At 34.1% G+C, this 25,457-nt stretch overlaps 2 protein-coding genes across 4 annotated transcripts in view; one reads left to right on the forward strand and one right to left on the reverse strand.

Annotated features, from left to right (window-relative positions):
* Window positions 1-1,034: 1,034 nt before the first annotated feature.
* On the reverse strand, window positions 1,035-6,447 carry LOC111515333 (transcription elongation factor, mitochondrial). 2 transcript variants are annotated; one of them, XM_074172125.1, is made up of 6 exons: window positions 6,291-6,447; window positions 6,109-6,233; window positions 5,815-6,058; window positions 5,242-5,391; window positions 4,691-4,944; window positions 1,035-1,309 (listed from the first exon to the last, which is right to left on the reverse strand). In XM_074172125.1, the coding sequence occupies exons 1-6, from the start codon at window positions 6,366-6,368 to the stop codon at window positions 1,039-1,041; spliced, it is 1,122 nt and encodes a 373-aa protein (XP_074028226.1). In that variant the 5' UTR covers window positions 6,369-6,447; the 3' UTR covers window positions 1,035-1,038. The 2 variants fall into 2 exon arrangements, with proteins under 2 accessions (XP_074028226.1, XP_074028227.1); XM_074172126.1 differs by having other exon boundaries at window positions 6,287-6,446.
* A 3,107-nt stretch (window positions 6,448-9,554) lies between these two features.
* The window catches only part of LOC111503854 (probable E3 ubiquitin-protein ligase RNF144A), a 76,324-nt gene continuing 60,421 nt past the window's right edge, over window positions 9,555-25,457 (forward strand). Inside the window, exon 1 of one of the 2 annotated variants that reach the window (XM_074172131.1) lies at window positions 9,555-9,707. The gene's annotated coding sequence lies outside the window, so the exon portion shown is untranslated. Of the gene's footprint in view, window positions 9,708-12,475; window positions 12,721-25,457 lie in introns of those variants that run through there. The other variant, XM_074172130.1, reaches the window with a different exon arrangement.

Consider the following 25,457-nt stretch of genomic DNA (forward strand, 5'->3'; position numbering starts at 1 on the left):
ATTGTTTAACCGTTGTTTTGAGTAATTAATGTCTGTTGATTTATTTTGAAGAATAGGAAAAACAACATCGGTGTGTTCAAATATTAATTTAAATATTTCTAACAAGAAACAAAACTTGTGATCATTTAAAATATATTTGAAACGGCTCGCCTCCCTAAGACTTTGGTCGTTGGCTGTAAAATCGTCACTGTTTAGGATAAAATCAAAGACATCAATCAATTTGTCTTTGTTTGAATGCACTAAAATTACTGCTCTAAATGTAGAATTCCAACGCGTAGCAGCACCATGTAGTAGCTACCACATATTTCATTTAAAACATGGCTTCTTTTGGTGGATTTCGAAAAGAATGCCAACCAACATTAAATTCTCGAGTTTGTCGATTATCTGACGCTTTAATTGAAATCAAATTTGGTCGAGGCCTTCCCAGAAGTGAAAACCTGAAAACACCTTGAAATTGAAAGAAAACACTTTAAAAACACATTAAAAATATTATCAAAAAGCACTGCTATAATACAATACTGCCTGTTTTATACACAAATAACAAATATTATCAAGAAACACCAACACAATTTACCAAAATATTTTTCAGTCTCGGTCCGTCACGGCCACCCGTCCGAAAAATTAAATAAAAAACAAACGCAGTCGAACACTAACGGAGACCAACTGGAGGCTAGCCTCCTCTAACGCTATTATTTCCGCAACTGAAATTACAATTCAGGACGTATGTCGCTGGTTGGTTCGGTTTCGCTGAGCTTATGTTTTTTAAAGTCAATATCTTTCAATTCATTGCGATGAATAGCCTCAAATTTTATGGGGAGGCTAAGCATCCATTGCCTCCTCTGACGAGCCGCTGCTGGTATATGTTAATATGTTCACATGAGTTCAAATATGTATGTGTATTATTGGTTAAGCCACAGCTGAAGTTATGTCATATATTGGTAGTAAATTGTAATTCTTCAGTAAGTTCAGTTAGTTAAAGCACATATAGTTGTCAACGTAATATTTTATAAATTGGGTTAAACAAAAATAAACTCTTGTTTATCTAACAGTTTTATTGTAATTCACAGCTTTCAAGCTCTTAGGATTCTTCAACACACATAAATTCATGAAGCTAACAACTAATAATAGAGCTTGTCCCATCAACTCTTTATTCGAAGATGAATATGAACTGAAAGAATTTTTCAATGCTTCTTCAACTGTGATTGGTTCGCATTTAAGTTTCCATTCAAGTCCACCATAATTTTGCATTAATTCGTTGACTACGGACAAAGTAGAAACCTTTTCCTTCCCTATCAAGGTTTCAAATAACCTGCAAAGCAAATAGAGCAATTAATTTTTGGATGATTCCAGTCTTGAAGGGGAGTAAAAAATTATGAAGGGCATCTTCCAGTCATCTGACAGTTTCAATGAAAAATTAGAAAACTGACACTAACAGTCTTCTATTCAATATTGTTCGTAGTTGAAGGAAATAAATATTATGAAACATAACACAGGTGATTCTGGTAATTGCCTGCCAAAAAACAACTACTTTCCTCTAATGTCAAGCAGGATCATGAATAATATCCGATAGTCATGTATCACCTACAGACCAGTTTCGAGGTATTACCCCTCATCAGTGCAGGAAAGATCCGACTCAAACAGCAAAATGTTTGGGACTAGATTGATTTAAACACAGCTCGACCGCATGTACGAAACCTTTGTCTAAGAGAAATGTTATTAACTAGCAACAGCTCCATCTCGTGAACAAAACCTCAAGCGCAGTTAGTTCCTATCAACAAATTATCTCTCTCTCTCTCCCAGTATATTCAACCTTTTAGAATTGGATTGTAAATATATTTCACTGCTTTTCTCCAGATATGCATAACATTTTATGACCATCTATATTGTTATTAAGTTTCTCAAACGCTAAATGTGTGTTAAATGAGAGACTGTAGGCATAGTATTACGAGTATTTTGAGATTTCATTTCAATATTCCATTTTTGATACACACATACCATTATACAAAACAGTAAACCACAAATACCCAAAATGGTACTCTGCCGATATTATTGCAAATATTCGTGATAAAGCTAACGCCTTTGGAAAAATATAAAAAGACCAAATCAATGTTCTATTAAAATTGCTTTAGAATCTTGCAATCCACCATAAAAACACAAATTAAACAATCCTATGAAATCTACCTAATAAATGTACAATCATCAATTCTCAATGATCCAAAATCTTTCTGGAATTTCATCAATTCAAAAAACAAAAGTCAAGAATTCCTGGTAAAATGAACTATAACAATCAAGATTTAGGAATCCCTCAAGATATAGTAAATGCGTTTGCAGCGATAAAAAACCTCAAGAACGAAATGACTTCCGGTTTTGATTCCATACCATCTTTCATAGTGAAAGACTGTAGCTCAGTCTAAGCTTCTCCTCTCTGTTACCTCTTTAACTTATCGTTAAATACAGCAACGTTTCCCGATGTTTGGAAACTTGCCAAAATTTGCCCAATTTTAAAGAACGGGGTTGTTTCAAACATATCAAACTACAGAGCAATTTCAATTATCTCAAACTTCGCAAAGGCGTTTGAAATTATCTTGTATAAGCACATTTACTTGTCAACCCACAACAAAATAAGTGAATTTCAACATGGTTTCATGAACTGAATCAAATCTAGCAATGTTTTCCCACTACGTGTGCTCAACATTGGATAATCAAGGACAGGTGGACGTGATATACACAGATTTCTCAAAGGCCTTTGACAAAATTGATCATAGCATCTTACATTCGAAACTGGACCTTATTGGCCTTAGTAATAAGCTACTAGGCTTTTTGAATCGTACCTTTTTAACCGTAACCAAATAGTTTATTGCAACGAATACAAATCAAACAATAATTGCTGTCTGGCGTACCCCAAGGATCGAATTTGGGACCGCTGTTGTTTTTGATATTTATCAATGATTTAAGCACACAAATAAATTCTATGAAACTTTTTTGCTGATGATCTGAAAATGCATAACACTTCAGGAAGATATAGATTATGTGCAGGCTTGGTGTGAAATTAATAACCTACATCTGCATATAGGTAAATGTAAAGTTATGTCATATACTAGAAAAAATAGACATATTGAACATACATACATTATTCAAGGTAGTTTGCTAACCCGTTGTGTGGAGAATAAGGATTAAGGTGTATTTTTTGACTCTAAAATGGCATTTGCCCATTACATAAACAAAAAAGTTTTCAAAGCCAATAAAATGTTAGGATTTATCACACGAAATTGTCAAAACTACACAAACATAAACGCCTTGAAGATATTATATTTGTCATATGTCAGTCCAAACTTGAATACTGCTCAATTATTTGGAACCCCTGCTATTTCTGTCATGGGTACTCAATTGAAAAAGTTCAAAGAAAATTTTTGAAATTCTTGTACTTCAAAAACAGTGGAATTTATCGAGCTAGGGGTTCTGACCACTAAAGTCTTCTCAATCAATTTCTTTAGAAAAAAGGAGATGTTCTTCAATAACTTTTTTGCATAAACCACTGCACAGCCAAGTAGACTGCCATTTGCTCCTCTCAGAACTGAACTTTAGGGTGGCAAGAGCTCAGTCACGGCTGAATCTCACATTTTACTGCTCTGCAGCAAGAACAAACATAATATCGCATTCTCCAATCGAATATATGTGTGAAAACTACCACTCAATATGCAGCTTTTGCGATATTAATACTTGCTCGGCGAATCATTTAAAAAAGTTGCAATGGAAATCTTGAAGTGATATCAATACTGTTTTTTCTTTTTTTTTGTGTTGTGAGAGAGTCAGTCATTATAACCACTCTTACCAAATAGCGCAATGATTAGTTATACCATCTGTTTTTTTTTCTTTCGTTTTAGTTTTCTTTCTTTTGTTCTCTATTTGAAGTTATATATCGTTGTTATGTTATATTCATATAGCATGTCAAGAATGAACATGATTTGTTAATTTATTTTATCTATTATCAGTACTGATGTATTTAATTATGTCCTGTAATTGAGTGTTACATATTGGACTATAAATGATATTATTATTATTATTATTAATATTCATTTTCTAGTAGGTATGTATCTCTCTTAAATACAGTCCTCAGTCCTGGTACATATATTTATTTACTAATAGTATCCTTTCTTGCAATTTCTCTGAGAAAAGTTTCATCATCACCAGTTTACACATTTTCATTGGTTATCCACCCAGACCAATTTGATATAATATAATATAACGGGGGCCAAAATTAGTCAACATTATCTCTTGCCTGTTGTAAGAGGTAACCAAAAAGTAGAAGGAATAGTACCTAAGGCATGGATATAGACATTCCCTTCTGCCATAGTGATAGGAGCTGAACGGTCCATAACTATGAATGGACAGAGAAGGACTTTACGAGCTACTACTGTGACACGTAACTAAGAGTCGTACAAGCTAATCTACAATAAACTAAGGTGGCTTAGGCATCATTACGAAGGGTATGCAGAAATTCAATATTGCTCTCAGACAAAAAAACAGTCAACTGATATATGTATAGGCCTTCATTTGTCTCGTAGTTTTGGCCGCCAAGCTCACCGTCTACAAAAAAAACATCCAATACAGCCCTACTTCATGCACTTCAACATCTTTTATGTCACCTTCTGATATGAACTAGTACAATAATTAACTTGTATTTTCTTACCTAGCAGGTAGTTTTGGTTTCAAGAAAAAAACTCTATTTTTAGCAATGCTTTGAACAGTGTTATCTTTCCCCACATTTCTCAGTGATGCATTGTGATTCATACTAGTATTCAGTAGAGCCAGTAACATTGATGTCAGTGCAATCTGTTGATGGAACGAAGAAACAGTCGCTACTTGCCTAGTTGGACTCAATGGTTCGGTGGATTCAAAAATGTACACATCACTGGGTGGTATTCTTTTTACAACATCGATCGCCTGTAAATAAAAAATATTAAATATATCCAAATATATATCATGCAAGAAACACTATTACAAGATTTTTATTCAACTTCCAATCTTTGTAGTTAATAATCCTGGAGAAAGTATTTCTGAGAATTTTTTTTTATAAAACAGGTAAATATTGAGACTTTTATACCATATAATTTGTGTTATGTGAATAAAATGATGAGTTTGATCCAATTTCATTCTTTTTTTTTTAGACTTTGTGAATAAAAGTTTGTACTTGAAAATCTGTTTCTACAATTATTTAATTTATTGTTTGATTTTCCTTACCTGCAAAAAAATTTCTGTTGGCAACATTTTCTTTGGAATAGAACTAAAGTCCTCATAACTCCATTTCGTTAGTTTATTTCCTTCGAGAGATAATCTGGCCCAGCTTATACCAATTGGACTCAAATGGATACCAGTAGCAGAATTTAGTTCCTATTTACAAAAAAATCCTTTTAGAGTCATTTCACAAAATTGTAATATATTCGATGGAATTGGCCCATACTGGATATGATTTTATTATACTTAGTTTTTCGGGATTGTTGAATGTAGTTTATTTAGAGTGGAATTATTAAAGACAGAACTTCTGAAAATGCCAGACACTCATATCGGGGGAGCATTGGGAAACTTAATTAAAATAAATAATGACCAACAATTCCAAAGAACAATACCTAGGCATAATCATTCATTATATTTTAAATAACTTGCTGGTTAGAAAAGCTTTCATTGTAGCTTTCCTATTAAGTTACCTACTCATTTAATTTTTTTGAAGAAATTATTTTGAAGATGCCATCACCTCCTAATATCTAAACAATAGTTACTGCATTTGTCAACCTAATAGTAACAGTAGATCATTACCTCTGCTAGCCCATTTAGAGGAGGTGTTACTATATGTTTTACTCTCTTACTAGCAGTAACAGATTTGGATTTGCTGGATGTATTATTATCAACTATATTTTCGTTAATAATATTTTTACATATCGTATTCAACATATTTTCACTGAACCCATCAATTTCTAATATATCACCCAAGGAGTGAAACGGTCCTTTTTTATTTTTCCATTTTTCAATATCTTTTATTTTGCTCTGTGATATTTTATACCTAAAAAGATTTAATGTAAAATAAAATATTTTTTATTATTAATTTCCTACCTGGAAAGTTGTATTGGATCTGATTCATTCAGAGTATTTAAAACTTTTGTACTCTCTTCTTGGGTAATCTTTGATTCAAAATAGAGTCCATTTGTAGATTCTTTAGAAGTTATTGAATATTTCATCTGAAATGGATAGTGGTGAAAATACTAATGTAAATAATATAATTCTAACAAACCTACAAGTTGGTAGATATTAAGTTTCGGTATTTTTAGGAATGAATTTTTCAAGGCGGACATTTCGAAAATTAATGGTAACATCCAGAAAGGTAAACAAACCTTATATAATTTTTAAGGTTATGTTCTCCAAATGCTCAAATTTATCACATGTCTTAAGGCATGTTCTTAAATTACGAATTATTCGATAGATTTATCATAAGTATGTTCGTTTAATAGAAATCTGAGCGCTCGTTCGCTCGGCAAAAGTTTGACTGAGACAACAAATTTGCTCTGATGTTACCGTTACATATGCTGTCTCAGTGTTTGATACTTAATTTACAAAAATGGGGAAAAATGTGATCGCTTAGCTCCGATATCAACTTAACGATCAGTCAGATTTTTTAAGTGTCATTTGTCATATTAAAAAAAGTTTTAGATATTTTTTAGAAAATACACTTTTGGTGAAATTTTTGACTTTTGTTAGCATAAACTATCTCTAGAAGAAAATTCACGACACATTCTTTTTGACACTAGTCATTCTTAAATAGCTGAAAAAAACTGTTTGCATTAAAAAATAAAAGTAACGGTGCTGTTCTGGAAAATAACTGGCATAGATGATGTATGTATACACTCTTTGTGATATCAAATAATAACACGAATGTTCTCTCTCTAGCTAGATTATTGGACGTTACCTCCTACTCGGGCAACGATTATGGACATACCTACTCGGGCGCATTTGTCCAGGCTTCTCCTATCAAACTGACATCAATTTGACAGAAGCTTCGTCGGGGTGGGGGGTGCAGCGGTCTTGCTCGAAGCAATGCTGCCACCCCTTTTTTGTCACACTTTTTATAATAAAAAATCAATGTACTTTTTTATTGTCGTCTCCTGCTCAGGAGACCTTTTGATTTTTAACATGTATATTTATTGGGTCGCCTCCTCTTCGGGAGACCTTCGGATTTTTGAATTCACATTCGTGTTGACTTGTCATTCTGATAGAGTTGAGCGTTTTCTCAATATATTTCGCTCCGTTAACTTTGTGATCATATGATATCAGATGTGCAGTTTCTCACTAGGCTCTGAATTTTCATAACCAAACACATATGATGTGTGTTTTGGTTATACCTCAGAGTAATAAATATTTTTTATTACTCCCTGGGCCTTACTAATCTTATACCAGATGTTGTCTAAGGACCCTTAGACAATGATTTGAGTTTCTGATACAACTTGTCTTTTGTTACTCTGAGGGTACAACTGTCAATGCCCAACAAAGGAGGAGTTCTCGATTGGCGGTTGACGTAGATAAACGACAGCAATCTGTAAAGCGGCAAGGCTAGGATATTTCTTGCGCGGGAGATTTAAATTTGTCAACATTAGGTTTTTATGGGAGTTCCAATTTGAGATCACTAACCGTGTCCCAAGAAGGTTTCTCATAATAATGACGTATGATGAAGAATGCCTTCACTATTTTTTCGTCAGTTAGAATACATATTTTTTATAAAGTTTCTTCAATATTTTCTTGAATTGAATTTAAAAGAAGTGATGTTTAGAAATTTTTCCCATGTCGTAGATTGATCGGATCGTCTTCCTTGTTATTTGTTTACATCTCATATAATGGTTATATCTTTGTATATAGAGTAATATTCAAAGGTAATATCCAAGATGCATAGAAACCCTGGTGTTTGGACCAATTCGCTTCTGTTCTATCAGCAACCCTATACGAGAAATGAGATTGGCCCAACTTTGTACACATGTTGATAGATGGTGCAAGAACCGAAATATATGTCACGCGTATTATGTTCAGACATAGTATAAAGTTAAAAGGAATATAGTATGGTTCAGATATTCAATTTATGGACCATGATGTAAAAAAATCTTCCACTCAATATTAATTTATGACCAAATGTAAATAACTCTTAAAATTGAAGTATAACCAACTTGACATTGTCAAAGAGTGGCACTTTAGGTGTACTTTCTTGGCACCTCTGTTAAAGGAAGGTTTAAATTTATAGGACGTCTTTATTATTTCTTTATTAAGTGATGTACGTCAAGAATTTGTGAATAAATATTTTACATTGAAAAAGTGTCCAAGTGATCACACCAGGAATATTCTATGCATCTTGAGTTATATCACAGAATAATGGAAGGTATACATTTGAAATCGTGAATTTTTTCAGAAAAAATTTCTTTTCGTGAAATGTGAAATGGCAAGATTTCCATTGAACAGTTGTTTCAAATGAAGACTTGAGATTTCAAAAGCATATTGAAAAATTACCTCAACGTTCTTATATATAAACTTGAAGACAATATATGTTACTTAATAGGCATTCTCTGCCTTCGAAACATCAGATGTCCGCCAATGAGAATGACAGTGTTCAATGTAAGTGCCTCTTTCTACCTCTTCCATATACCTACCTACTATTAGTTTGTTTCAGAAGTTTTGTCCGTTTTCTTGAGTTTATTTTAAACTGTAATATCTCAATATATACTTGTCATATTTAGTCGAAATAAGCGCCATTTCAATCAGTGCAATTTTGGCAAGGTTGCACAAGTCGGTTAATTTACTCGATAAAGTCGACGAAGGCCGTTTTTGCCTGGTCGTGGTGCTTGAAAAGATGGTTATCTGTTGGTGGGGGGTCTGGGGAGTATGGTAGATGAGACAGAACTTGTTAAATTTTTTTACGGGTATTTGTGGAACGTGCGAAATGACATGAATGAAATAATATAAATTGTGGGAAATAGCAAAAAAGTCAAAATTAAGAACAATTAAGAAAATAATTCAAACTGAGTTACTTCAAGATGCCGACGTTTCGATTGTTAGTATCTCGAAGACGATTCTGGATACTAACAACCGAAACGTTGTGAAGTAATTCGGATTGGATTTTTTTTTAATTTTCAATATTTTTGCATTATTTCACCATTTATTTTGTTCATTTAATTTTTTTCATTCGTTGTTTGTTTATATGTGATATTTCAATTATTATCAACCCATTTATAGGTGCCTTGCCTTGGTTGATCTTTGATTGATTTTTCCTGTTATGAGCTCAATCATCGCTGCTCTTTTCAAAAATTTCTATGCTGTTATTATCATTTTTTGCCTTTTTACAGGCTTCTGCACTGCTCTATTAATACTTCCACTCTGCTTTATTCAAAATATCCAGCCTAGAAATCCATTCCGTATATCTCTGAAATGTAAAGTAAACATTTCATTCCGTCTGTCGAGTCTCCCAGCTCGCCGATATATCGATCAGTGCGGCAAAATAGTGGAGGTACCTACGTCGCGGTGCCATGACGTCATTTTTCTGAAAATTAACACGTCGTGGCGTCGGCTGTAGGAATTCCGCGTAAAACTCAGGTCCTAGGGTCCTACGTGTTGGTATCGCGTCCATGTAAAAAACGGTACAAACATAAAAGTGCAACATGGATTGGTTAATAAAAATTGTAAGTAATTCATTTCGTAGGATAGTTAACAAAATCATCTTTATCAAATTGCTAACGATAGCACGAGAAAGGCGGATAATTTCTGCATGAAAATTTCCATGTTTTGAATTATGGACGTAACTCACGAAAATGCATTTGAAATTTGTCTGTTTCTAACTTGAAAAGTGTTTTCAAAGATGAAGGTCGCTAATACATCTTAGATATGATTTGGGTCAGAGCCAAAGATCATGAATATTTGTACAGCTGTTCACAAATCAAAAATAAAACTTGCATTTAAAAGTCATATATTTGTAAACATATGATTCCATTCAGAACATGAAACGTTCAGAAATTATCATTATTCAACATGAAAATGCATCTTTAGCAACGTCTTCTAAATTCCAAAACTGTGGAATAAGTTTCAGTTTTTTCCATTTTTTCCACATTTTTTTCAGTTTTTTCCAGTTGGCTTTCCATTTCTCCACTAACTCTATAAACATTGAAGTACAACAAAAACTTTTATACATGAACACTTGATTATAAAAAAACACTTTTTCCAATTCAGTTTGTACTCAAACATTTGTTATAGAATAGAATCAGATATCATTCACAGGATTGCTATACAATATAGTAAATGAATGAGGAAAAATGTCACTTACATGCAGAGCCGTAGTGAAAAGAAAAACCAGGTGGGGAGGGAATCCAAATTTTCCCAACCCCACCAGCAAAATTTTTCAACTTTCAAAGAAATGAAAGCCGAGGGATTAGTTACTGCTATAATATATTAATATCCTTACTTAGCTATCCAAAGATTGGCTGAATGCTTATAGCAGGGGAGCCCAAGATGCAAAATGGGGATTTACTCTGAGCGTCTTTGAGACATATTAGGTTGCAGAGCTTAGATGGGAGGGGCGGGAGGCTCCCCCCATCGGGAGGCTTACATGGAACACTGTCATCCTTAAGACGCTTATTGCTTTATAGGCTCTTCAGCTCCAAATCTGGATAAGGAAAAACTCTCGATTCATTCATAGAATTACAACTTCGCTTATTTAATATAATCCCAGCCATAGGAATCTTGTTCAAATTGAAAAAAATAGTCTCTCCCAAAATACATCCTTTTCAATTTATAGTTTCAGTTGTACTGATAAATAATGTGTCACCCAAAAACAAACAAAATCCGTATACAACTACATACTCACGTACCAAAAAAAAAAAAGACGTCAGAAATAAATCCCAAAACAGTTATGATCATCTGTTTTATTATATAAAAACTGTTGTTTAGGAATCATTTATTTTGTATCATTGTCCTGAACTTCATTTTTAAAGGTGATGCATTGTTAAAAGTTCATTATGTATGCAAAAACCCTTACTTGAGCAGGGTATTTTTGTTTCTACGCAGGTAGTCACAGTATATCCTCAAGTAAATCGCCTCAAATGTCACAAGCGTGCGTTTGGAAAATGGTTGAAGAAACATGCAAAAATTATAGCTTTTATATTTGAAAATAAAAATTACCCCAAAAAATGCGTAAAATATATAAGCCATACAGGGTGCAGAGGCGGCCTTAGGGGGCGGCGAACGGGGCAATCGCCCGGGGCCCCGCGCAGCAACCCAAGTAAATTTAAAAAAATACAGATTAAAATAAAGTTAGTTAACTAATTCATTCATTCAAAACATAATTCTAAAATTCATTATGTAGTAATATAAACTAATATTCATATGAGTTTTACAGTATAAATATTTCCCAGAACTAATCTTACCTAGGCCCTTAAATTACCAATTTCAATACCTGCCATAGTTTACCTGAAACAGTTTGGTAGGAAACAAAGTTAGTTGTTATAATATCCTCCTGTTAGTTAGTTTAAATAATTGAGTTCCTTAGATTATATATTTTGATACAACTTGTTAATTATTCAAAAATACATTTATAGTTAGAAACGAGTGTTTTACAAAATGAGTTCGCGTGATCGTGATGCCGGTAGAAAATTTGAGTCAGGTAGTTCAAAAAGGAAACGAGAAAAGAAAGCAAACAAATCACTTTAACTGAAATCAAATTTGCAGAAATCCTCTGCAACGTGTGGCATTTATTATTTCGGGTTGATGGTTTATTCGTTATTGGTTCATGGGCGGTGCGTTTGAAGTTTGTTGATGCAGGATACAGTGTGGTACGTACTACGTAGTGAGTGATAGTGTTTTTTCGGACATATTATGTATTTATATTAAAAATTAATGGTAAAGTAATAAAAAATTCCGTTAGTGAACGTAAATAAATATCTCCATTTGAGTTTTGAAGGAATATAAAATTAAAATAAATCATTTGTAGTCAGGGGAAGGGATATCCTCTAGAATTCTTGGGACCTCTACGCCTATGGCTTCAGTTCACTATACCGTGGTATAAAGTGATCAAAATTAATTATGATTTGTGTCATTGTTCCAGGTAAAACTATAAATTTGGGTTCACTGAAAAGAATATCTAGAAAGTTATCGATTACGGATTACGGGGAATAAAGCTTTATTGCTGTGCCTCTACTAAAAGAATTTTCTCACTTAAAATTCCACTTTTATAACAATTCTTATATTAAAATCATGTCGAATGATCAGTTGTGAACACAAACTACTAGAGTAAGTGGTTTGTGGTTGTGAATATTTTTTCAGCAAATATACATGGGGTATACAAAGTTAATAAAGTGTGCTGATGATATGCAACACTCAATGACGAACGATGTGATTAGCATTGTCTATACAACTCGCAATGGAAAAACGATAAGTATTAAGGACAGTTACTCCGACTTTTAACGATAGTTTAGGTGCGAGTTCTGACTGGGGAGTTGATAGAACTTTGCGTTTGTGGCAACAGTATGTTGCCTAAATCTTTTAGATGTGCGCAAATAAATGAAATCGAGCAATAAACAAACCTAATAAGTGCTCTCTAGAAAATTAGTTTCCGCGAGTGATTACACTGAATTTAGTGTATTGTTGAACAATTAGACGTTGGATTTGTGATAGAAATTAATTTGGCTGACGTATTTTTAACAGGTAGGTAAACAAAACTTTTGTCAAGTATTTGTAGTGTATGATGAAGTAATTTCCTTTGATATTTATTCAAACCTGAACTAATAAAAATGTCGAAGTGTTGAAGCTACAAGTCCAGTCTCACATCAGATAGGAGGTTCCACCTGTGTGGTCGACCATTACCCTTGTCACCATATATTTTGTATTAAGACATTTTATATACGAGAGACAAATTATCAGGGGGAGATTGGCACAATTACTTTTGTATATAATTTCATTGCTAATTTTAGGATAATACTTTGGCCGAATCCCGTTTTCTGTCTACTTTCTACTCACTATTCATACCTACTTACATAGTAGGTAGGTAGGAAGGTACATTATTTTGATCTGTTAGGCTCTTTCCAGGGTATGCAGAACACACTTTGAATCAATAATGTGCACCTGAGAATACGAATAAGATCGTGAAACGTGACGATGAATCGATATATCGATCTATAAATAACAATTACGCACTTGTGTTTTTGTTATTATTCTGTTTTCGAAAATTAAATTTATAAAAATATTCTAGAAAGTATTTCAGGAGAGAGAATACAGGTAAACCTGGAAATTCACGTACTGAAAAATGTTAGCATTCTAATTTGTTCATTACCTTTTACTTCAGTGGCGTATTTAAAATCTTATTTTGTGGGTCGAAACTTCTGTTTTATAAAAATATACAATAAGTGCTATGAATTAAAATGCATTTTTATGTCATCTACCGATATTAATCGTTCAACTTGGAGCTTACTGTGTTTTATAGAGAATCGAAGTGCATTCAATGTATCACAAAAATAACCATAGGTACATTTTTTAGTTAGGATCAATGATTTCAGAAATATGGAGAAGTGATCCTTTCTTCTATTACAAATTGACCATTATGAAGTTAGAGCAACAGACCTAAACATCTGTGGTGTTGGGAAAAATTAATATGTGGTGAAATAAAAAAAACATATACGAGGTCTCTTGAAAAAATAAGGTGAATTTTCGCGGGTATAGTCGAAGTAACCGGTATTGTGCATAGTTAAAGGTGTCGGCGCCTCAAAGGCCAAAAAACCAATACAGAGAAATGAAGCCGCTGACTAGTCCGTGTACTGAAGAATTGGCGGTACGTATTGGATAATTTTTACTAACCGAGTTTTAGGATTGGCTGAAGAGTCATAAAATTAAATTTGAAGTCATGTTACGGTGACGAATAGAATGCGAGGATGGTTATAACAGTCGTGTTGTCAATGTTCAGTTCAGGAACTGATCGTGAGTTGAGTGTTGAAATTCGAAATTGGTGCAGTTATATTTACTTGAAATTTTTGTTATCTGTTTAAAATGTGGCGTCCTTGGACAAGTACTAACAGTAATAACGAGTGTGATAACGCAGACTTTTTCCTGTGTAGTGATTCCAATAGCGATGATGAACAATGCGAAAAAGAGATACCAGTGAATAAGATTCGGATGCTTTTGAATATTGAAACACAGACAGTATGTTTCAATGTATATAAGAATCTACTTCTCAAACTATTACAAGCAAATTATTTTCTCAACTATACGTAAAATAGTAAATAACAAACCTTATGAACGCAGGACGCGATGTGATACAGGATTTCCAAAACCTTTAGATGTTCATCTAATAAAAAATCATTTAAAAAAACAATATAGACAATATTTCCAGCCATTACGTGAGCTGTTGTGACAAAACTCTTCAGAATTGGGTAAAGAAACTAGGATTTAGATTTAAAATAATAAATAAACGTCAAGCAGTTATTGAAAGCAGAAGAATAGTGGAATTGCGTAACAAATAATCAGAACAAATAAGTAACTATAGACAAGAACAACGGCAAATTTTCTATCTGGACGAAACTTGGTATAACACTCACGACACAGTTTCGAAAAGGTGGACTGATGGTTCGAGAATGTGTACGCCTAACATGCCTGCAAACAAAGGATTGCGACAAAAACATTTGAAAAAGTGTATGCCGTTGAGATTATTGCTGAAAAGTATGGACACACCATACTGAGACTTTTCCCCTATTTTTGTGATTTTAGTCCCATCGAGTTGATTTGGGAAAAATTGAAACAAAGCATCATGCGTAAAAATAATTTTCCCAAATTTGGTAAGAAGGTAATAGAGGCGATTAAAGAAGAAGTATCTAGTATTACCGAAAAAAACTGGGAGGAAAGGATTAAAAAAGTAATTTTAGTTGAAAAAGACTATATATGTACGTGTTTATTTGTTCGTTCTTGACCTAATATTATCATCATTGTATTTCCATCATATCGCTTATTATTCTTCCTGTGTGAAAACCTTGCCACAATGTTATACAAACATTTTTATATTTTATCCAACTTCAACTGACCACAAATAAACCTTATATTCAACGAATCAAGACAGTTTTATCAGTTAGCTCATTAGTATTTATCGAGAAATTATTGTAATGAGTACGGTCTTCATCAGAAAACTGTAACATCCTTTATTTTCTATTTTCCATGTCGCAACCACTGATTTTCTCATTCCTAAAGACTTAGATGTGTTTCCTACACATGGCTATTAATATTTTGCTTTAATTGAACAACCCTCTGTCCGTTGTCTTAGCGTCTTTGATAATATCTTCCGCAGTTGTACACGAAACGTCAGAAATAAATCAGTGGAGCATCGGCTGCAAACACGAAAAATAACTCTGATATTGTAATCTCCTTCTGTGAATGTTTACATTCTTCGGTCAAAATTGAGAAAACCAAATCATTGTTAGTATTATTATTATTGTTGTTCAAAAAACCATTATTCATTTGGAATATAAAATATCTTTGAAAATTCCGATGTTTTTTCGTCAAACTGTGATCATAGACCAATATGCATACAGGTCAGGTATGTCAACAGAAACGGCTATGTCGGATAACAGAAAAAGTAGAACATACTTACAAAAACAAGGAAGTACTTTTAGCTGCTTTATTGGACATTGAGGGCGCAAAATTATTTAGACAATCGTAAACAGTGTGTAAAAATTGAATCAAATCAGTCCGAATATATGACATTGAACTCGGGGTGCCTCAAGGTTCAATCCTGGGCCCTTTACTTTTTTCTGTGTATACCATCAATTTAATAAAATCTTTAGAACAATGTAAGATTCATGTCTATGCTGATGATACACAGATTTAACACACTTTTCCTCCGCAGTTAGCAGATGATGCTTCTGAAATAATTAATAGGGAACTGGCGACGTTCATTAATTTTGCTTCTGAACATTGTTTACTAATAAATTGCGCTAAATCTAAAGTAATGTTATTTGGTTCTATGTATAATCGGGCTAGATTTCGGTTTCCTATCAATATAGAAATTAATAATGAATTGATCCCTGTTGTTGAAGAAGCTAAAAACCTAGGCATTATCATAGAGGCAGACCTAAAATTCGAAAAACATGTTAATCAATTGATTCGACGGGCATATGGTTCACTAAAACTGATTTATGGAAACATACATTTAATTCCTCGAAAAATCAAAATGAAACTGTGCGAAACATTAGTTTTATCACATTTTAATTTTGCTGACTCTGTCTATGGTCCGAACTTAACAACTATTTACAAAAATAAAATTCAAAAAGTGCAGAATTCCTGTTTGAGGCTAATATACGGCGTGAGGAAAAATCAGAGAATATCACATAAATTAATTGAGATTGGATGGTTGAATATGGAAAATAGAAGAGTTCATCATGCGGTCACTTTATATTACAAAATTATTCTATCTAAAACTCCTTTATATTTGTACAACAAAATATATTTCAGGACAGACATACATAATTTAAATCTACGATTTAAAGGATTATTATCCCCACCTCAATTCAAAACTGAAATGTTCAGACGATCTTTCACCTACCAAATTTATAATTTATATAATTCCGTTCCTGAAAGTTTGAAGAACCTCAGTATTACTTGCTTCAGATCAGAATATAAAAATAATTTATTCAAAACACAAGTCTAGATACCCCTCTGCCAAACCAACAAACATAACGATTTTCGTCACTTATCACTCATTTCTCTCATTGTCTATTTGTCAATTACATGTACAAACGCATATGAATTTTTCGACGCACTGTATTAGGGTTAAGTGGAAGAACATTTTCGTAGTAAAACTATCGTTTGTCTGCAGAAAATGAACTTCGCCCTTTATTTTCAGAAATGTTTTTATTTTTTTTTGCATACAATGTTAAAATCTATATGTATATTATTTGAAAATAATAAAGACCTTTATTATTATTATTATTATTTGATAATACATCGTTAGATCGACAAGACAAGATGTAGGTGGATAGACTGCATGCCTAGGGGAAGATTGGTATATACAACCATTATGGGGGAAACAGTCGTGGCACGGGTAGCAAAGAACTGTCCTCAGGGGGAGTTCTATCCCATCTGTTATGGAACCTTGTAATGGACGAGCTATTATGTCTCCTGGACCACGATGGGTATAAAGCACTGGGCTATGCAAACGACTTAGTCATCTTAGTCCAGGGTAAAAACAATAATTTTGTGAAGGATGCATGCAGCAGGTCCTGAATTTCATTACAAGATGGACAGAAGAAGAAGGGCTCGACATAAGCCCATCCAAATCGACCATAGTAGCATTCACCAAGAGGACTAAAACGGAGGGTCTCGGACCTCTAAAACTTCGAGGTGAAGAAATACAAGTGTCGGGGGAGGTTGAATATCTGAGAGTAATTCTAGATTCCAAACTGACCTGGAACCAACACTTCGACAGGATAAAGAGGAAAGCGGAGGTAGCACTGATGCTCGCCAGACGCACCTATGGAAAAACAGGGAAGCTAAAACCAGACATTGTGGTTAAACCCATGATAACATCTGGTGGCCAAAGATGAAGCAGGCGAACGCCATCAACAAACTAGACAAGGTGCAAAGACTTGCATGTTTGGGAATGACGGGAGCAATGAGAACTACCCCAACAGCTGCATTGGAGACACTCCTGAATCTATCTCATTTACACTTTGTTATAATGGGGGAGGCTAGGATGGGCCAATTCAGACTGGAAAACTCACCGAACTACAAAAGATCGGACCGAACAGAAATTTCGGAACAAGTGGAGGAGCACATATTGAATATGTGCACGGACCACATGACACCGAAATACACCTTTAACAGAAACTTCACGGCGAACATCATAAGCCGTGAAGAGTGGAAAATCATTAGTCATCCCGAAAACATGTTTGGAAAAAACAGATACAGATTGATCGAAGACCAAACATGAAACGGGAGCTGAAATATACCGAACGGATAGAAATTTTGAACTACAGCTATCCGCTAGGACTATACACATCCGTCTTTTAGGCGGAAGTGTATGCTATCTTGCAGTGTGCAAGTCTTATTAAATTGAGACCTCAAAGAAATAAGCGGATCAATATTTTTACAGACAGCAAGAGCGCAATGGGGGTTCTGAGAAACCCGAAGGTGACATCAAAACTGGTCTGGGAATGCCATGAAGAACTGAATGGACTTGCAAACAGGAACAAATTAACTTTGTACTGGGTGCCAGTGAATTCAGGAATCACAGGTAATGATAAAGCTGATAAATGCGCTAGACGCGGATCATCAACTCCATATATAGGTCCTGAACCAGCTCTGGGGTACCAATAAGAAGCACACAGAGTACTGGACAAAAGTACCTGGCAACAAACATAGTGGAACCTTCATTAGTGAACCGTCCGAGAAAAAAAAAACGAAGAAGTACTTCAATATATAGCAGGGATCGGCTTAGAATAATTATAGGGTTACTAACCGGTCATTGTCCGCTTAGAGGACACCTGAATAAAATGGGGCTGTATAACGGAGACCTCAGCTGCAGATTATGCAACGAAGGGATAGAAACATCTTATGCGAATGTGAGGCACTGAATCACAGGAGGCAGGCAATATATGGACGTACGAAATTACGTCCAGATGAATATGAGGAACGTCCAAAACGGAACCTGTACAAACTAGTACAGGGAACTGGACTGATGGAATGGGTGTCATGAGAAGATGGGAAAATAAACGCAATAAGCCCAAGAGGCTGCAGTGTTTTCTGGAGACTTTTTTTTTTTCAGAAATGGACAAGTCAAGACAGCTCCCAAGGTACCAAAAAAAATCTCCTTCTGTGAATGTTTAGTGTTATTATTATTGTTGTTTGAAAAACCATTATTCATTTGGTATAAAGAATATCTTTGAAAATTCCGATGTTTTTTTCGTCAAACTGTGATTAAAGGGCGGGCCAAATAGTTCCAAATGGTGCCTACACATTCAAATATCTACACATTTGAAACTGGGTCGAAACTTTCTGAAGGGTCCCGCTGAATATCCCAATGTCCCAATCACCGCCCGAAAATTAAAGGAATCGAACGACGAAGTTCTGCCTGGCTCACCATACCCTCCAGACTTCTCGCCAGCAGACTAGTATTTCAAGCACTTCGATGAATTTATCAACGTTAGAACTTTTGCCAATCAGGACCAGGCAAAAACGGCCTTCGTCGGCTTCATCGAATTCTGATATTACAGTTTGAATTAGAATTTCTGATGTTTGTGTAGATATTTGAAGCTTTTTGAAAAGATAAAAGAATCATTTTTTCAATAATTCAACAGGATCTGAAAAACTTAGCAAGGTGGTGTGATGAGAACAATTTGAATATTAATATTGGTAAATGTTGATATATCAATTTTTATAAATTAAACAGGAAATTTCACACTTCGTACACCATTAAATTCAATGATGATCAGTTGACGAATTTGACGTCGGTTGAAGACTTATGCGGTTTAATTGCTGAGTATATAAATGATATTATTGCAAATATTGCATACCGATTTTATTAGATTTCATTGTCTGCAAATGTTGAGTCAACGAGCACAGTCTACTTTTACTTGTTTCACGATTAGAATACAGATCAATAATTCAATTATATATTAACGAGTTCGAAATAAATTATTTTAAACTTTTGCATATCCACTGAGTATTATTATTTCGAATATTCTCAACGTAAACTCGTTCAGTAAGAGAAAAATGAATGCTGAAATAACATTCATATATTCATCAACTAATGAAATGGCCTTGGTCTCTCAGCCTTTGTATAATGTTTTAAGAATAATTTTTGTATTCCTGTTAAAAAACCTTTGGGGTATAATGAACTGATTTCATTTGCTTCTTAATTATGGCAAATTCATACCTTCAACAATTATTTCTTCTGTTATAATAGGGGAGCCCAAGCGGGGATTTCGGGATTTACTAAAGCGCAGCAGATTAATATACAGGGGGATACCTTGTACCCGGTTGAGTACCTCAACCAAATATGAGCCCCCATATATAGGGCCGCCTGTGAGGAATAAAGGATCAAATTAGTAAAAAAAAAATTGATCATCAGAAATTCTCGAGCGCGTCAGATTAAGGTAGGGTGAGTTAATAACCTGCTAAAAAGTGTATTTTCCAGTAATCTGACGATTTGAGAGTGACGTAAAGAAAGGGGAGGGCAGCAAAGTTGTAAATAAATAACGTCATTTCGACGTTCTCGAGCGTAGCTAATTTTTTTATTTTGAAGGAAATAAATCAAGGATAACGAAAAATATATAATCTGACGATTTCCGCAAGCCGAAATAACAAAAATTCGCCGATAAAGTTTAATGCGAGCAACTGTGTGATACCTATATTTCCCTATCAGAATTTCTATTCCTCTATTCTCTATTCATTTTTTCTCTATTTATTACTTTCTCACTCAATCCCCACTCTGAATTCTGTTGCCATCACAGCTGATCACAGAGACTCGTTCATGATGAAGATGATGATTAATTAATCAATTAATTGATGAATGTAACCGTTACTATGTGGTAGGAAATCATAGTGAAGAAAAGAGAAATTAAACTTTTTATGTTTTTTACTACTTTTGTTTGTAACTAACATTACTGCAGTTTCGTCCTATAAGGACATATAAGTTTGAAAATGTCCTTATATATTGTTTAAGTTTGAAAATGTCCATATATGACGAAACTGCAGTAACGTTAGTTACAAATAAAAGTGGTAAAAAACATAGAAAGTTTCATTTCTCCTTTCTTCATCAATTATTCAAATGATTATGAAAAATTAAATTTTTTTGAGAATTTTTTCAAACTTATTTTCTTATAAATAAGTACAAATATTCTACTTAAAAAACATACACTTATTTATTTGCATGCTGTTTCCTGAGCTTTTCATTCAATAAGGTACAATGAATTGAAAAAAAAATTAAAAAATATTGTTTTTGTCAGATAAAGCAAATCCCTCTAGATAATCGTCAGATTATGAGACAGCACGTCTAAAACATAAAGATGAACCATATATATCTCAATCTGACGCGCTTGATTATTTCAAAATGGCGATTTTTTTTTGCCCATTATAATAATGGCCGCGAGTTTGCGTCAGATCGAAAGCGTCAGATTATTGAATGAGAGCTTTTTTTTGTTGCACTTAACACCCCCTTAAAAAATTTGACGCGCTCGATTATTTTTTTTTTCTTTCCACTTTCGACCCTTACTTACAACCACCCACACCCACGCAAACGATCAGATTAACATACCAACATTATTAAAATTACGTAGGACATTGATGCTATCAATATCTGACGCACTCGAGTATGTCCATGCAACAGTATTTTTTTACATATTCAAAAATCTATAGCCGCTTTCCCCACCGATAAAAAGGTATATATTATATAACATTTTTTCCTTCTTATCATCTAAGCTTTGCAATCTAATATGTCTTATGACGCTCGAGTAAATCCCCATTTTGCATCGTGGGCTCCCCTGCTATTATATTTCAACGAGTTCATAATAAATTATTCAGATTATGTGGAATTTTGTCAAATCTAAGACTCGACTTGTAATTTATCATCACCTGCGTACACTATTGACAAAGAACGCATTAGGATAGCAAAGGATGAAATCTACCGTTCCACTTTGTGCGCCTATTTGGGTTTTAAAGTGCAGTCCTCGCCGCAAGTAGCAATAAGGGTTGATGGTTCTTCAATTGATGGTCAATTATTAGTTTAGTATGATAATGCGGTAGTAGAATTTAAATGAGTTTGTTTTTAAGCAGTCTGTATTACATTTAATCTCGGCTTTATTAAGGAAAGGTAGAAAGACTTATTTTGAAAATGGGGTGAAGATTAAATTTCAAAATGAAAAATTCTTGGGAAACATATTTATTAAGATGAATCCAAACAAGAATATAATCAAAGTTATTATCAAAAAGATACAAAGGTTCAACTTCAGACAGATCGAAATCGCTTGTATTAGAGTTATCACTATCCTCACTGGTACTATAGATGTCACTATCACCCTGATCATTTATAATAAGTTTGTCTATGGCGAAATCAAGAGCAAGTTCTTTCGAAGCATAAACTTCTTCGAAACGCTAAGCGTATTCGCAATGTCTTTTCCACTGCTCTTGAGAAAACGAAGTGAAGAATTCGTCACATAAACTTACAACGGATTTAAAATTGAAGTCTCATTTTTATCAGCCACATATTGTTCCAATGATGCTTATAATAATTCTATTGGGATCAAATCTGGATGATAAGGAGGCAATCTGAATACAGTATGTCGATGGTTCATCCTTGAAATGTGTGTTGTTGTTCTGTTCTTAATTTGTTACTTTAATAATTCACTTGTTATTAAAATGGCATACACAAATGAGGAAATGGCTGATATGCATTACGTTTACGGTCTGTCGCAGGGGAATGGGTTAGAAGCTTCTAGAAGATATACTGAAATGTATCCTCAACGGCAGCATCCTTCACATAGAATATTTGCTCGACTTCATCAACGATTACGAGAATATGGTTCATTCGACAAAAGAACGCAGGATTGTGGTCGCCATCGAGAAGTACGAACACCACAGCTTGAGGAAGCAGTACATAATTTGATTGAAGAACAACTTACTACCAGTACTAGAAAGATTGCTTTCCTGCTAAATGTTGATCATATGACGGTATTTCGAACTTTAAAGGAACAACTCTTATACCCTTACCATCTGCAACGAGTACAGGCACTGTTACCGCGAGACTTTCCGAACCGTCTTGAATTTTGCAATTGGATGCTGGAAATGATTAGAAGAAATTGTGACTTTCTGAAGACGATAGAATTCACAGACGAATGTAGTTTTTCTCGGGACAAGATTATTAATTTTCATAATTACCACATATGGACTGATGAAAACCCTCACGCTATTGTCGAAACTAACCATCAAGAACAGTTTATTCTTAACGTGTGGCTCGGAGTTGTTGGGGATGATTTATTTGGGCCTCATTTTCTACCTCCTCGATTAAATGGTGAGACATACGTTCAATTTGTAAGAGAAGTGCATCCAGTACTGCTGGAGGAAGTTCCTTTGGGGGTCAGATGGGATATGTTTTTTATACATGATGGGGCTGCCACCCAGTTCAATCAAGTAGCACGTCAGCATTTAACTGAAACATATGCAAATCAGTGAATAGGTCGAAGAGGGCCACAGAACTGGCCCGTTCGATCCCCGGATCTTAATCCTCTCGATTTCTCTATTTAGGGCCATTTACAGCATTTGGTTTATCGTACTCCTGTTCACGATGTAGAGGACTTAAGAAACCGCAACATCGATGCGTGCAGGGTAATCAGAGAGACTCCAGGAATATTTGAGCGAATACGTGGCTCAATGCGCCAACGTCTAGACGCATGAGTAATGTCTGAAGGTAGACATATTGAACATTTACTATGATTTCTACATGTTGTGTGTTTTGTTATTAATACATTAGTTTTGTGTATTACCCTTTAATGGTTTAATGCAGGTACTAACTACAAAATAACAATAAATCCAGTTCGCATTTATGACGATGTATCTTTGTAGTTGTTCATAAAATAATTTTTTGCTGCGAACTGGTTTATTTTGGGCAAAAAACTCAAGAGACATTTTTTGTTTATAATGAAACAGGCTATCGGAAATAAATTTTTAAATGGTAAACAAATAATGAGACAAAAAGTTACATTGGAAATGAATTTTAGGGGTTGCGTTTTCCACCCCTTACAACCATGGGGTAAACCAAAAAAATTACTGGCCAAGTGTTTTTTTGGTAGTACAAAACGTCAGGTCAATTTCAATATTGTAACTTTTTCAGTGCTTGTGAAAAAAATTGTTCTACAAATTTTATGTACCCCCTTTAAGTTTCTTTATATGAAAGATCCTATCTTTTTTTCGAAGAGAAATCACCTCCTTAAATGTTTTACACTTATTCAGTTACACCCTGTATATTTTTACATTTCACTTGTAATAATATTGTTGTAATTTTGATGTAATTTTAAGTATTTACTTATTTATTTATATGTGTGTTTGTAAATTGTAATTTTGTATTTGACTGAAGCTGATGTTTCATAGGAAACCCATGGCAATAAATATATTATTATTATTAATAATGATGTTTGGGGAAGTCCATTCAAATATTTATGGTGTTGCCGTGTTTCTTTATTAAATTCAGATCGTTTCTGTCGCGCACGTCGATCATGAATCGTGTTTCATTTACGGATTGTTTTGCTTTTCAACCGGACTTTAAGTAACGTTATATAATTTGAAATTCGAAAGTAAATGTGTGCTTCCAATGGTTTTTTGTTATTATTTTTTTTGGTATATGAATAATCTTGAGTAAAGTCCAGAATTCACTTTCACACTCACTCTCACTAGTGACGAATTCAAATTTGCCATAATTTGATGCGTTCGTCATCGATTAGCCTTTAATTTTAAAATTAGAATCTAACTGTATTCGCTTTCTACAAATTCTGTACTATAATAAATATTCCAATTTCGCTAGTGATTATTATTATTACCTTTGAAGAAGATGTATTTTTCTTATCTATAATCGATATACTTTGTTAACGCATGTAATAGAAGTTGAAGGATGTCTCAATGATATATCCCACTGAGATCTTTATCTGACATAGATTTCTAATGAAATTTATACTATGTTACGATTATTCCATTCGGTATTAACTGAGAGTTAAGGAATTTCAAGAATGCAAACACGCCGGTACATCAAAGAAAACAACATAGTCGTCTCAAGCAAGTGGCTTTGCCAAAGTCACCGAGATATTTCTACCCGCTGCTAAGGAGCCATTAAAATAGGGACTAGCGGCAAATAACTTCAAAAGAGGCGACCGACGCTGTTTATGATATTGCGTTATAGTATTAATAGGCGTCGGACTGGGGGTGTTAATTAAAATTTTCCAATGATATATTCTGTATGATGTGAAGATAATTGGAATGTTCTGAAAACTAATTTTGTTTCAATATTCTGTTTTGAGAAAGACAATTTATATTTGAAATAGATTTTCATTTAGGATTGTTACCTTCTAGAGATCTATTGATTTATCAATAGTTCATCAACTATATATGGCGCGTTTTCGACCGGAGGCACCGGTTGACCTGAAGTGATGCTGTGACCGCGTGCTCTCCGCCCTCTATCTCGAAAACGGTTCACCGTATAAAAAATTTTTTCAAACAAAATTTGTAGAGAATTTTGTATTCTACAATATTGATAATAAATACAAATAGCAAAAAACCCATAGGAAATGAGATATTTCCAAAAAAAGCGCAAAAAACTGATTTTTGTGACCTTTGACCTTGAAATTTAATAGTTGCTCACACCCTACCATATGTAGGTTTTGAGACAACTTTTAGGGTGTCAATATACAAGTATTTACAGA

The sequence above is a fragment of the Leptinotarsa decemlineata genome, unplaced genomic scaffold (genome assembly GCF_025532065.1).
Source record: "Leptinotarsa decemlineata unplaced genomic scaffold, Ldec_3_MD MMD2_tig00000035_RagTag_RagTag, whole genome shotgun sequence".
In the NCBI taxonomy this organism is placed as follows: Eukaryota; Metazoa; Arthropoda; class Insecta; order Coleoptera; family Chrysomelidae; genus Leptinotarsa; species Leptinotarsa decemlineata.